Here is a 15633-nt window from a genome sequence, read left to right on the forward strand (position 1 = left end):
GGCTCGGCTCCATGTGATTGCATTTATTATGCGCCAATTGAGGCGCAACGAATGTAAAAATTTTTGACTTGCAACCACTGATTTGTGGCGTCATAAATTGGATAATAAATGCAGCTGGTAAATATGAGAAATTCTCCAATATTACCAAGTGAATTGTAATGATTTGCCTTGCTGTGCTATAAATGCAACCCTGCATACTGATTTGTGCTTGTAATATTACAAAAGGCATGTGGTACTTACGAGGGTGACTTTGGTAGTTAGAGTATATAAAGTACTAAGGACTTATTCCAAATTATACGAGGAACATATTTTCGAAGTCTGTTTTCGATCATTTGAAAAAATTGCGAAACGTTTTTTTTCAAGAGTTGTTTGAGTAGAATATGGATATATATGAATATGGATTGAGTTGTAAGATTTGGTTCTCTCATTTAAGGGCTGCACCGAAGGAAATATACCCTTCACAGGAGCATTTCTTTTAGTAACTATGTGTCCGGTTTGTATGAAAGCTATATGCTATAGTTAACCGATCTGAACAATTTCTTCGGAGATTATGTTAATTCCTTAAACAGTAACCCAGGTTAAATTTCGTGAAGATGCCACGTCAAATGCGAAAGTTTTCCATACAAGCCCTTGATTCTGATCGTTCGGTTTATATGGCAGCTATATGCAATAGTTAACCGATCTGAACAATTTCTTCGAACATTACATTGTTGGATTAGAAAATAATCTATACCAAATTTCGTGAATATATCTTCTCAAATGCAAAAGTTTTCCATACAATAAGTTGATGCCGATCGTGCTATAGTGGTCCAATATGAACAGTTCCGACAAATGAGCAGCTTCTTGTAGAGAAAATGACGTTTGCAAAATTTCAAAACGATATCTTAAAAACTGAAGGACTAGTTCATGTATACATAGACAGACGGACGGACGGACAGACGGACATAGCTAAATCGACTCAGCTCAACATACTGATCAAATTTATATATACTTTATAGGGTCTCTGACACTTCTTTCTGGGTGTTTCAAACTTCGTGACAAACGGAACTTAATATACCCTGTTATGGGTATAAAAATGATACTGAAAGTGTGAGAGAATGTAGCCTTATTGAGACAAAAAGCTCACTAAATCTCTTGCGCTCAGCTATTCAGTAGTAGAACGCATAAAGGGAACGTTGAATGGACCCCTTGCCATTCTACTGATAACCGGACTAGAGTGCCTTTTCTTGCCAGCTCATCAGCTTACAATGATACCTGTGATTCCGCTGTTGTCTGGCTGGTCCTATCACAAAGTGACTCGATGCCATTGATAACGAAGTTAAGTATTCCTTAACCAGCCTGGAGCGCAGTTGGCTAGTATCGCCGTCATATAAGAAGAGTGCATCTCTGAAGGCCGCTGCTCTGCGAAGCAATAACTCTATCGTTACATTAGCTGTAACAACCACGTTTTGCAAATCTGTAGTCAGGAAGTATGAAACTGAAGGAGATATAGAGTTTCTGATAATAAATTTACAATTGTCTCTTACTTACTTACTTAGACACCCTCGTAAGGCATACATTAAGAGGTACACGCTAGAACTTCTTGATTAAAAATCGGTTTGATACTCTCACTGTTTCTATTATACTTTTGACAGTGAGGGATAAGAAAAGGTGTCTCTGTTACTCATATTTAGTATAACGATATTTACTAGTGTAGAATATATAAATGTTTCTCTGTTATACATATCAAATGTAATGAATAAAGTATATTTGTCAACAAAATATCGAAAGGCTTTCGCATGTTTTCAAAGTTTACGTTAATTGAAATGAGCTAATTTGAGAGGCTTAGTTTGGCGAAGAGTTCAATGTGTTAGGGGTATCAGAGAATCGGTGATAAACTACTTTCAAACATAAATTTGCTGTAAGTCTCGATCTAACCAATAATTCGCTTAGCAGTGAATATGAAAATTCCCCTTCAAGGCACTAAAGTTGGCATTGCAAGTAGATCTGTGGACTGAATTTTCGTTTAAAACTTGTATAACCCGATCAGGCTTAAAAAATATTAATATAAAAAATTATTACTAAAAAATTAAATAAAAACCGACTTTTATAAGCACACATGTTCACAAATACTACCACACAACATCCACACACCTTGACACATATCAAACAAATTAATGTGCATATTTTTCCACATGTCAATAACGGTATTCATGTTATGTTTAATAAAATGTCAAATCGTAATTAAAATTGAAATGATGTGCGTCGTCAGCTATGCTTACTCACATATCCATGCCATTTAATATACACATGTATATACATATGTTATATATACATACATACACCATTACAAACAAGATATTCACTTCACTAAAGTGTGGGTGAAAATATTTTAATTTGTTATTTATAGTAAAAAAATATAATTTGAGATAATGTGTTCCAATTATTTGCAAACGAAAGCAAACATAATAAGTGCAAATGAGTTATAAACCTACGATACACACACATATGTATGAAATAAATGTAAATACATATGAGTGGAAAGCAGTTGCAGAAAGTATATTAAAATGGCAGAAGGTAAATTAAATTTTTGAGGCGGCAAGCAAACGATTGAAATAAGCTATTAATTAAGGAACACATTTAATGATACAGGGTTCTCCAATAAGAGTTATATAATTTTATTTAAAAAAAAAAACACTATAATCCTTAAGGAAATTCAAATGTATTTTATTTAAATGCGAAGTACAATCGATACAATTCGATGGACCCACTATTTTCGAGTACTTTTCCACTAAATCAAGTCATATGCCATGAATAGCACGTTCAATATTGACTTCTAAAGCTTGAAGGGAGTTCGGTGTATTACTAAAGACCAATGACTTTAAATAGTCCTACAAGATGTAGTATAATGGTGTTAAATCACAACGTTTTGAAGGCCATTCAATAGCACATTTTCTTGAAATAATCGAATTTCCAAACTTTTCTTACAAATACTTCGGTTGTTACACGTGCTGTGTGGCATGTGGCCCAGTCTTGTTGGAACCAGATATTGTCAAGATCAGCTTCTTCCAATTACGGACATAAAACGTTGGTTATCATCGATCTACACCGCTCTCCATTGACATTTTGAAAGACGTACGGAACGATGATTCCACCAGACCAAAAACCACACCATACTGTCAATTGAAGTGCATGTAATGGTTGTTCAGCAATATATTTGTGGATTTTCTTCATACTAGAATGGACAGTTTTCAAGGACAGATTTATTTATCTGTGCTTTCATTGAAAATAAATTGATTTAAATACAAAAAGTGTTTTTTTCAAGTCGTGTGACTTTCAATGAGGCAATACTCTTTGTGCGGATTTTGATGGCTTTTCCTTGACTTACATTCAGTTTGGTTTGCCATTTCGTAATGAAAAGGCTTATTGCGGACCAACGTTCGCAAGTCCTGAAAATTTATTACTAAAATAACGGATAGAGTCATCATGTGGAAGACCTTAGTTTCCACTGACACAGCGCTGCATGTCATTCATGTATTGAAGGAAATTTTTGGTGACTGCGTATTGGGTCTAGCGTGGCTTCCATGATCATCTGATTCAACATTACAGGATTAATTTTTCTTTGTGGTGTTATTTGCTCAAAATTATTTTCAAAACATAATGACAAATCCTTGTTCTTATAATAAATCTAAATTCTAGGCGTTAATATTGAATTATATGCATTTCATTTCTTCTTGAAAACCAATCACAGGTCGAAAAAATACCACTTATTTGAAGGTGACCTCATTTGGAGTAGCGAAATTGTAGAAAACGAAAAAGGTCACAATTGTCTTGTAGTGCTGTAAAGAAGTCATTGGCAATAGGTAGGCTCTCTCACAGAAAGTTGCCTTCTGGCTCTACGACATCATAGTCAAGAATATTATGTTCTATCGTCTTTATGTGGTGGAGGGCTATAGAAAAGCCCACACTTGCAAAGAAACGCGAGAGCGTTCAATGAGTGGTTCTCATCAGCATGTGTGGTGCACTAAGGTCCACTCGAACCATGGCACTTAACGCCATCTTGAACATATTGCCCGTAAACATCGTCGGAAGGTGTATTGCTGCGAAACTGCTATCAGATTCAGAGAGTCGGGGTTCTTAAAAGAACATGTGTGTCAACACTCATAAATTCACAGTCACTTTGACTTCCTAGCTTATCATTTGGATCATGGAGTCGCCAAACGGAACTCTGGCGGCTCCTTCTCTGCCCATGTGCCGGCGACTACCTGACTATTGCAGTGTTTTTTAAGCCGAGTTTGCAGCTATGAGAGTTGCAGTAGATTTACTACTCCGAAGTGCAGCCGCCTTCAGAGAAGTGACCATCCACTAGCCTTGAAGTCATTAACAGTGCGTTTAGAGCTGATCAAAGAGTGCCTAACCTCGCTATCAATAGCATCGAGTGTCTTTGTTATAAGAGTGGTATGGGTGCCAGGCTACAGCGGAATCGTAGGAAATTGTAAGGTTGCTAAGCTAGCAAAAAAAGGCACCCTAAAACCGCTGTCGGTAACATGAGAAGCGAGTCAGTGGTGACGTATCCTCTTGTGTTCTATTACTATTATAGATAGCCGGGCTTCGCGGAAACTTGGCCAGTGGGCCACCATCGAGTCATGTGCTATAGCAAAAGGTTGTTTATATTTAATATTTTAGCTAGAAAGAACTACTAAACCGTGGCTGATTACGTTTTCTTTTTGTTATTCATGTAGTTCTTATAAAAAACGCACTTCGTTGTTGTTTAAACTTTTTTAATTTTAATCACAGCAGCGATAAGAACATACTCATCCCCGTAAGATAGTCGCAAGCTTACGCTATACCTATAAAATGTGCGTTTTCGAACTTCCAAAAAGTCATTGCTATCGTAAAGTTCTAGAAATAGCTTTGCAAATGCCAATTTGCGCGTTACGATATGCTAAAGAAAGTAGCTCTGCACTTTAGGGACCAACAGAGGTGTTGTTTATTTTTTAGTTTTCAAATAAATTATGCTTATAATTTGCTATTTTGATATTAAAACTAATTTGCATATTTGCAAAATTCTTTACGCCAATAATAAACTCAAGTTTAATCCCAACTCATGCAGCTAAGCGCTTGCCAGCCAGGGGTCGTCATGTCGTATGAGTAACCTCCATTTAATTACTGCAATGCTATTCCTTTACACATCTCGCAGCTAATTAATTTCAATTTTAATTTTTGCAAAACACACTCGACGCTCATTTGCAAGTGCCGGAGCGTAGCGGAGCGTGGCATAGCGTATTAAACATAATTAATATGCAAAGCAGGTGTGCTGCTAACGCACTAACACAAACAACGGAGTATAAATTGTGTTATGGTTGTATACGCGCCGCTGTGGGCGTGTGTTTGTGTTTATGTGTGTGTGTAGGTGTTGGCGAAGCATTTAAGCATTTCTCATTTTTATGCGCATACGCACTTCAATCAATCAACAGCCAAATTAAGGCCAAAGCTAATGTGCATGCCTTAATTAAATTATGCTTAAAGTATAACAACAACAACAACAAAAATTTAAATATAATAAAAATAGCAATTACGAATCTGTGCATACAAAGCAGCAAGAAATCAATTGGCGAGCGCGAGCCGCGGTGCGTGTGTGCGTATGTAATTAATTTCAATTACGCAGCTTATAACAGTTATTGGTATTGTGCATAAATTTTTATGCCCCACACATACATACACGTGGGCGCACATAAAGTGTTTACGTGTGCGCTGACAAATTGTGGTTTTGCATTTAATTCAATTTATTTTTGTTTTGCCAGTCAATTGCGTCACACAATAATTAACACATATTTCTGGGTGCATAATTTAGTTGCATTGCTAGGCTCTATAGTAATGTGTGTTTGTGTGTGTGTGCGTGTGTGGGTGCTTTTGATGTAATTTTGCGCGCTTAAAATTTTCGCGAAACTAATTCAGGCGCGTTGACATTTGTGGTGCATTTGACAATTAGCCGCTGCGTGACCAGCTGGCCTTTCACACACACACATCCACACGCACAAACACCTATGCACGCCCACACACCACTATATATACACATTTGCGCCCTTTGTTTACACACTAACGGTTAAGCGATTTACAAATATTAGCATTGCTGATTGCTGCCGCCTGAATTGGTAAAGCCGCCAGCGGGTTCATTGCGGCCGAACAATATAAATGTCAATAAATTAAGCAAATTTGTCAAAGAATTTGCAAAAATTAATAATCATCAGAAATTAGGCGCTTTGTACTAATTAGCTGCTAAAATATATATTTTATTACATTCTATTATGCAATATGTTGTTGCTTTTTGTTGTCATCTTTTTTGCACATTTCGCTCGCAATTGCAGCGCGATTAATTTTTCGCATTAAATATTAGACATATTTATTGTCGTTTTCATACGAATTTATTGCTAAGCTAACATTTGACACGACTAATTATGAGCAAATGCAAAGCGGTAAAAATAATTGCAAAATTCGTTTTTAATAAAAGCTGTTTGGATGTGGAAAGTCGATTTAAGCTGGCAGTATTACGCAATACGGGGCGATAATGAAAAAAGTCAAATAATTACCCGTAATTAATTGTAAGTGTCAATTAATTCATCAATAATGAATAATTGATCAAATTTCTACTTAAAATAAAATTAATTAAATTAAATAATTAATGAAAAATAATAAGTTAATTGAATAATGAATAAATAACTATTTCTAATATAAATAATTTATAAAAAATAATTAATTAATTAGAAAATTAATAAAATTTACCTGATTTAATTGAGTAGTAAATAAAACATAATTTATTTAACTAAAATAAATAGGAAGTATTAGTATAATTAGTAAAAAAATATAATTTAATTGGATACATAATTGAATTAATAAATAATTGAAAAAACTACTTAATTAAAATAAATAAGGGAAATTAATCAATATTCTTAATTAAAAAAACTAAAAATAGTTAAATAAGTCATCGATAAATAAAAAACAATAAATTAAAAAAAAAATTATAAATTAATTAAATTAATCAAATAATAAAATTAATTAAATAATTAATTAAAAAATCGAATAAAGTTAAAAATATTGGAAACTTCTAATTATAATTTATTAAAAATAATTGATTTTTTATTAAATAAACATAAAAATTTTAATTTAATAATTAATAAAAATCTAATTAAATTAAATTAATTTTTTAAATTATAAATTAAATTAATTAATTAATTCATTTTTGAAATGTAATTAACTAATTAATTAATAATTTAAAGAGTTGGTTTTAGGTAATAAATTTAATTCAATTAGTAACAAAGAAATAACTTATCTATTAATTAATTAATTAAACTAATTTAATTAAAATACATTAGGGAACTTCTTAACAAGTATCTTTAAGTACAAAGTTAAAAAGTTACTACGAGTAAATAAGTAATCAATTAATCCAAAAAAATATTATTAAGTATTTAATTAAAACAAATAATTAAATAAATTGTATAATTAATTAAAAAATGTAATAAATTTAAACATAAAGGAAACTTGATTGATAATATATTAAAAATAATTTATTTTTTGTTAAAAATAATAATTTTAATTTAATAATTAAAAAAAAAATTAATTAAGTATTAATTAGTAATAATAATTAATGATTTCCAGAGTTTCTATAATGTAATTAATTTAACGCAATTAGTAGAAACAGAAATGATTTAAATCGATATTTAATAAATAATTATAAATTTACCCAATTATTAAACTAACTAAATTAAAATAAATAAGGGAAAATAATTAATTAACATAAGCAAAAATTTGAAAAATAATTTATCAATAAATAGTAATCGAGTAATCCAAAAAAATTATTATAAATTAATTAATTCTATGGAATAATTAATAAAAAATTAATTAATAACTATTATTACTCAGTACTTAATTAAATAAATTTTTTATTAATTATTATTTTTTAATAAAATTAATTAATTTATAATACTTTTTTTGGATCAATCGATTACTATTAATATTAATTAAATAAAAAAAAAATATTTCTTAATTTAAATAAATATAAGAATGTATCATTCTTAAGTAATTAAAGTAAATAAGGGAAAATAGTTAATTTGCTTGGGACCAAATTTGAAAAATAATTAATTAAATAAAATAATTCTAACAAAAATTAGTGTAACTAAAAAAAATTTAAATTTTAAATAGAGAAATTAAAAACATAAATTTTTTTGATTAAAAAATTATTTTCGTATTTAAATATATGTATACTAATTAAACACTACTTCCACACACTTCGTGAAACTCCATTTCGCTCTCTACTTACATATGACCATATTCTTCTATTTTAACCATGCAAATTTAGCATTTCACTCACCTTTGGCGATGGCACCACTGAAAATGTGTTCATTATCCTGTCGGGGTACTCTTCGCGTATTTTGGAAATAAGCAGTGTACCCAGACCGGAGCCGGTACCGCCACCTAGAGAATGTGCCAATTGGAAGCCTTGCAGGCAATCGCAACCCTCAGACTCTTTGCGCAGCACATCCAATACAGAGTCAATTAGCTCGGCGCCCTCTGTGTAATGACCTTTGGCCCAGTTATTGCCTGGAATTTCAAAGTTTTATTAAAATCCAAAAGTGTTCATTTGCATCAAATCTATCCTGCAATCTGCAGTTCAACGATATTTTATAATTTCAATTGGTTTAGTTTTTACTCACCCGCTCCGGACTGGCCGAACACGAAGTTATCTGGCCTGAATAGCATACCCATTGGCGATTGGCGAACAGCATCCATTGTGCCTGGCTCCAAATCGATGAGTACAGCGCGTGGTACGTATTTACCACTGCTGGCCTCATTGTAGTACACATCGATGCGTTCCAATTGCAAATCGTTCTCACCAACGTACATGCCATTCGGGTCGATGCCATGCTCATCGGAGATGATTTCCCAGAACTAAAATAAAAAAACAAAAATTAAAATAAAAAATTAATTTAAGAAAATAAATACAATTTTGTAAAAGTAATGGTAAAATAAAATACACAATACGTAGTATTTAAAATATTTTTTACAAATATAAAAATACTGAAAAATATCCATGATATTCATCATAAAAAATACCAGTTATTATATTATATTTAATTTAATTTTTTTTTGCTTTATGTAGCTTCATATTTTCTAAAAAAATTTCAAGATTTATTACAAAATTACGTTTCACGACATTGTTGCATACTTCATGGCGCAAAATTATCCTTTCATGCTTTAACAAATAAATAAAAATCTGCTAGCGACAAATGCACATACATTGCAAATTATATAAAATTCTCTAGAAATGAAGAAAAAAACTCACACTACTGAATATTCAATACATGAAAATGCAAATATTTTTGATGGCGCGTGAAAATCAATGAAATAATGCTTGCAAGAAAACAATATAAAAATACAGTCACGGCCAGTAAATTAGCAAGCGGAGGCTTTAGTCGGATAGGGCTTCTGTGGGGCTTATGATTTTCAAAATCGGGTGTGGCTCCGTTTTCTAAAAGGTTTAATTTATATATACTCCTCATATATATCTTGTATATACTACTAATCGGTGCATTTTTGAGGCAAATTAATGAAACTAAGTTAGCGCTTTTTCTGATAAAAATTGTACTTTCTACTTCTATTAAGTGCTTGTATCAACATTTTTTTTTTAATTTCTCGAGATGTCATCATGAAATTTGTCATGAACTTTTGTCTAAGACAAGGGTGTAATCTCTGAAATTGTTCTGATCCGACCTCTATAGTATACAGCTGTTGTGTGGAAAACTTTCATACTCAACGAAAATTGGCAACGGTGCAATCTCCGAGAAAATTATTCAGATCGAACCGTTACATACAAACTGAGCGACTGAAGTTAACTCTTTTTCTAATCGAAAGCTATTTTTCTACCTTTTGATAAACGAACAATGCAATATTTGTCAATCTCTGTCTTTATAATCAGCGCCACGAGTGTACATAATGCATTACACACATTTATATGCACATAAAATACAAGCATACGTGCTCATATAACTGCATAAGCGCATAATTCGATCGGTAGCAAAATAGTTTTTCAGCGCAAAAATAAAGAAACACAAAACGAGTGGAATAATCATTTTACGCTGCTGAAATTCATATCCTTGTAAACTGAAAAAAAAGCTTGGAAAAATTCGCCACCGCGGGCATTCATTACAATATCCAAGTAACAAACGTTGTACTCGTAGCACAATGAAAGTGGTCGTGGAAAAAATATCATCGCAAAAAAATTACACACACACACACACATAGAGCAAAGAAATATAGTGCATAGATCAATGAATTTTAACAAAAATTTCCATTTTGCTGCGCTAAAAACGCGGACGACGACTGACAGTGGCTGTGTGTGTGTGCCAGTGGGTTGTGTGGGGCGCGTTAGATGTGAATAGATCTGCTGTGCGGGTTCTCAAGCAATTTCGCCGCCGGCATTTATAGTTCAAACGGTGCTTGCAAATACCAGCACATATGTTTATCTGCTTGCAGCACAGACAGATACACATATATACGTTTATACCTGACATGCCCTTAGTTGATGCTTTGTCGCCAGTTGAAATCGCTAGAATTCGCGCCCACAACTATTTTTCCACCATTTCCACGCGGTGTTTCGTATGGGTGCAAGCAATTTATGCAGCTTCGTTATTGGAAATTGATATTCATTTTGTTATTCTATTCTTTGCAATTCTTTCGCATTCTCTTCGTTTTTTTACCCGCGTTGCGATTGAAAGCAATTTCACGTGTTTATGAAAATACAAATTTCTATTTTGCTGCTATTTGTCCGAGGATATTGTTGCACCTTACAAAAGTGTCCACCTTTGTGGGAATGAGTCTGAGTGCATGGACTCTGAGCTGCAAGTGTGTTTTTAAAAATATGAAAAAAATATTTGTCGTTTTAAAAATATTTTGTTTGTTTTCGAATTGCAGAACTCCTTAAAATCGATACTCTTTTATCAGCATATTGCTTGTCCTGGCATTAAGTGAAAACAAAACTTGGTTCGGAATATTATAACGGAATATTATTTTTCATAAATTTTAAAGTGAATGAAAATGCAATCCGTAAAAGTTTTAATTTTCAAAAAAAAAAAGAAATCTTAAGTACTTGAACTTAATTCAAGTTATCGTTCGATAAGCCCTTTGCTTGATACAGATGCCGTATGCTACATCTATATACCATATTTTTAAGACTTTATAGCTTGAAGCTGTTATTTAGTTTGAGGAAATGACAGCTGAATAAAATGCTCAAAAGCAGAGGATCTTGAAAGCTGTGTATAGTTATATCCCAATTAAATTTGATATTAAGCCCAGGCTATACTCTAATGTCCTTCTAATACAATTTTCACCTGAAGTACTGAGCAGTGGATCTATTGCTTCTTTAATAGCTAAAAAATAAATAAGAGGTATTTTTTAAAAAGTTCATGCCCTTACCCAGCTTAAATATAGCGTAACGTAACGAGCATTTGATTTCCCTCAAGTAAGTATGGACTACTGTTATTCTCAGTTAATGTAGCGAAGCTCTTATTTAGAGAGAAGAGTCAAATATTACTTAAAGTTTTCTTTATTTTCTACTTTTGTATTCTTTTACATGTATGTGTTACCATGGATTATACGAATATGAACAAAAAATAATAACTCTTTGTTCATAAGTTTTAAATTCTTAAAAAGTCGTCCCCTTCAAAGTAAACACCCTTGGCCAATGTTTTCAATTCTAGAAACAGTTGTAAAAGTCAATTTCCGGAATAACCTTTAATGAATGTAGCTGACTCAAACGATTTCTCCGGAACGGCCGTTTGAGTTTGCTGAATAGCCAGAAGTCACATGAAACTAAATCAGGAGAATACTGTAGTTGCGGCACGCACGATATTGGTTGAAAATTTGACGAAAAACTCACGAAGAATTTATGCAATATGCGACTGTGCAAAAACCAAGAGTTGTCCGCCCATAATTAAGACCACTTTATACGAATAGCTTCGCGCAAGCGACACATGACGTTCAAATAGTACTCGTTGTTGATAGTTTGGCCGGTCGAAAGGAATTCGGAGTGCACCATATTTCAATAATCAAGGAAAATTGTCAATATAACCTTAATTTTTGACCTGCTTTGACGTGGATTTTTCGGCTTCGACTCACCTTGTCACAATATTTGACCGATTGATCGTCTGTTTTCAAGTTAAATGCATAGATCTAAGACTCCTCTTTGGTAATAATACAATTCATACCATTCTGGTAGTCGGAAGGCATTGTTTCACAGACGTTAACGGGACGCTGTTTTTCACAAAAAAATTTAGTGAATTTGGAATCACTTAGGCGGAAAAGATCTTTCAAAATGGTTTTCACTGATCGTTCTTATATTTCAACGATGACGGTAAGATCTCTTATTGTTAATCGACGTATTGATAATCAGTTGATGTTGATGGACTGATGTTGAACGTGCTCTCGACCCTTTTTGAATAAATTGTACCAATCAAAAACACGACAAAAATGATCATCGAAGGTCTTTTACAAAATTTTGAACCTTTCAACACCAAAAATTTGATGATGCGCACGAAAAGATTATGGTTACAGCGTGGTAAAGCTCAACAAATGGTCGCAAAGCTAGGATTGACGCCTCGAGAGGTCATGCTGAGTGTTTGGTGAGATTGGAAAGGAATTATCCACTATGAGCTGCTCTAGCCTGGTCGAACGATTGGTTCTAAGTATATTTTACCATCAACAACTGATGAGATTGAAGCAAGCAATCGAAAAAACGGCCAGAACTGATCAACAGAAAGGGCTTTGTCTTCCATTAGGCTAACGTAAGACCACACACATCTTTGATGATTCGGCAAAAACTGGGAGAGTTTGAATGTGCAGTTTTTATGCGTTCACTAGAAACTGCAGAGTTCAACCCTGAACTACGCTTGATTATTTTGGTAAGTGTTTGGAAATGGAGCGCCAGAAGATTCCTATTTTACTCAACATTTGGCAGAATCAAGTATTTCAGGTAGCTTTTAAGCACGAAAGGCTTGGAAAATTCGAAAATAATTGGATTTCCGTTAAAAAAATAATCGCTTCACGAATAATCTCCTACATAAATTGTGTATCAATTAAATAAAAAAAAAACATTATGCTTTAGACAACTGCGTCAGACATGCCACTACAAAAATCGTAAACTCGTTCATTCCATTCCACATACATTTGTTATTATTTTATCAGAAATTCCACTGTTTTGCTTTTATTCCGGCGAAGTATGCTTTTCTTGCGCATGAATATGAATTTCAGATTTGCCGCGCATACATAAATACGTAAATATTTTGTGAAGCAGCAACAAGTACAACCAGTGCGCCACAATTTATACGTGCTTATGTTTTTAACCACAATTTTTGCGTTGTTTGTCTTCGTTGCAATGTTATTGTTGTTGATTGTTAGGTTGTGTTGTTATGATTTGCAATATAACCTTGCTGGCTCCTACATTGGTTTTTTGGGTTTCATTGCCAAAAGAAAAAATGTTAATTGTGAGAAAATCGCAAGCTGCCGTGACACGCTTGATTCAATGCATTTTAAACGGTATACTTTTTGTTGTTGTTTTTAGATTACCGCTACCCCTGCAGCGAAGTGGAATGTTATGGTTGAAAGGATGCGCCTATCCTTTTGCTAATTTGCTTTTAAATTGAGAATTGCTGAAAGGTGCGCCGAAATTGAAGTCCATCAATCAGTTGTTATCAATAATGTAACGGTGTAGTAATGTAAGGGTATAGTAATGTAAGGGTATAGTAATGTAATGGTATAGCAATAAAAAGCTGTAGTACTAGAATGACAAATTTTATGGCTCTATGCCTGTGAAAGTTAAATGGCCCATACAAAAATGTAAGTAGTTCATAAATATTTAGCGTCAATCCACTTTAGAGCTCGCAGAATATTCCAAAAAATATTCTTAAACAAGTCTCGTAAGAAAGCGCTAAGTTAGGGTATAGCCGAACATTTCATACTTTTGCAACTTGCAAGAATTAAAGTCAGGGAAGTGCCTTCAGGTAAATAAGGATTGTTTGTTATATGGAGTCTAGGGCGAGTGCTCACCCCATTTATTCTAAAGCTTGCACGGACAGACGGTTAACGTCCGCTGTGTTTAACGTGGGAACCTGCTGACGACAGCCTTACTCCAGCGCTCAAAACACAGAGGATGAAATAAATGCGTTGATCAGCGCAATGTCAGGCACTTTCGGTATTAATTGGCAGTGTGGATTGAACACACTAACCACCTTGGTAGAGTTCGAGACCCATCAAAAACCTCCCTCTTACTTTGGGTCCGGCACCTGGTTACAATGCAACTCAACATCCAACTGACAAAGTGTAAGTCCTTGCCGCATTCGGGTTTTAATAACAACCACCACGATACTCCCTGAGAGGCCAGTCCGTAAGAGAAGTTTGGAGTGAACTCTAAGAGCTCCTGCTCCATGTCGTACCAGAACTAAGTCTCCCGTCAGACCTCGTAGCCGAAACTACTACCAGTTGAGCTTTTATACTGCTCTCCGCTGGTGACCAGTGGTTGGACTTCATTCTGTTCACACTGTTCGACATTCCGACTAGTGGAGATCACATCGCAGTTTAGATAATCTCCATACCACCTAGATCCATAATGTCCGAATACATCGGAGCTCTGTAAGCAAAGCAAAAAAACTACACTCAGAAAGTATCTGAAGTTAGGGTTACCCTAAACTTGGGACACATACCTGACGCTGACCTCGTTCACCCGGAAAATAGGTGGATGAACCGGCGGTAATCTGTCCTTACGCAGCATCGTCACTGTGTTTTTCATTGCTGTGTCCTTCCCCACACCTAGGTTAGGTTAGGTTAGGTTAGGTTAGATGGCTGACCAGAGATCGCACGCGGACTAGATGTAGTCCTTTGTGAAACCATTGAAAATAAAACTTCCGTGTTCAGACTTAAAGATCGGCAAAACGCTTAGTAGCCCCATACCTAAGCCTCAAATATTTACAAATTCTAAAAATTTTCCTCCCGCCCGCTCTAACTCAGCTCTCGAACGACCTTCGACCAGAAGAAGAAGGTCATTCGCATTCGCACAACACTCTAGCATTTCAAGCAGAGAGTCCAAATTGAGATTCCAGATATATGGACCACAGATGGAACTCTGCCGGTAGCCACGAACCACATCGATCTCCACACTCCCGTTCATGCCGATTAGTTAGGCTTTTATGTCCTAAAAGTAGTTCCGTCATAGTGTAATTTCCGTAAATCCAAACTCCTCCAGCCTGTTAGACTTTTTCCTGTGAGGATATGTAAGACCTAAATACTATGCGGACAATCCCGTTTCAATTCAGGCCTTGGAGCAGAACATCGCGTGTCATTCGCCAGTTACCAATCCTGGAACGAATCACCAAAAAAAGGGCTCAACGGATGGACCATCTAAACGACCAACATTTGAGAGAGATAGTCCTCAAAAAATTAATGCCAAAGAACGTTTTCGCTTTCGAATGATAATAAACATTCTCAATTAAATTTGAAGTTTCACCCTTTATATATATAACTTTATATATATCACGATTAGTTTTAGTTAATAGAAATAACTGTTAGGCGAACAAAACTATTATACTCTGTAGCAACATATAGCAAGAT

The 15633-nt window shown here is 34.3% G+C and overlaps 1 protein-coding gene across 2 annotated transcripts in view; it reads right to left on the bottom strand.

Moving 5' to 3' along the window:
• The window catches only part of LOC105233937 (tubulin beta chain), a 114191-nt gene that overhangs the window by 33700 nt on the left and 64858 nt on the right, over positions 1-15633 (bottom strand). For both annotated transcript variants that reach the window (XM_049450498.1, XM_049450497.1), the window contains exons 2-3: positions 8691-8925; positions 8348-8577 (exon numbers count right to left, since the gene is read on the bottom strand). In XM_049450498.1, coding sequence (XP_049306455.1) covers positions 8348-8577; positions 8691-8925 — 465 coding nt within the window. The remainder of the gene's footprint in view (positions 1-8347; positions 8578-8690; positions 8926-15633) is intronic.

Source organism: Bactrocera dorsalis, chromosome 2, assembly GCF_023373825.1.
Source record: "Bactrocera dorsalis isolate Fly_Bdor chromosome 2, ASM2337382v1, whole genome shotgun sequence".
Taxonomy (NCBI): domain Eukaryota; kingdom Metazoa; phylum Arthropoda; class Insecta; order Diptera; family Tephritidae; genus Bactrocera; species Bactrocera dorsalis.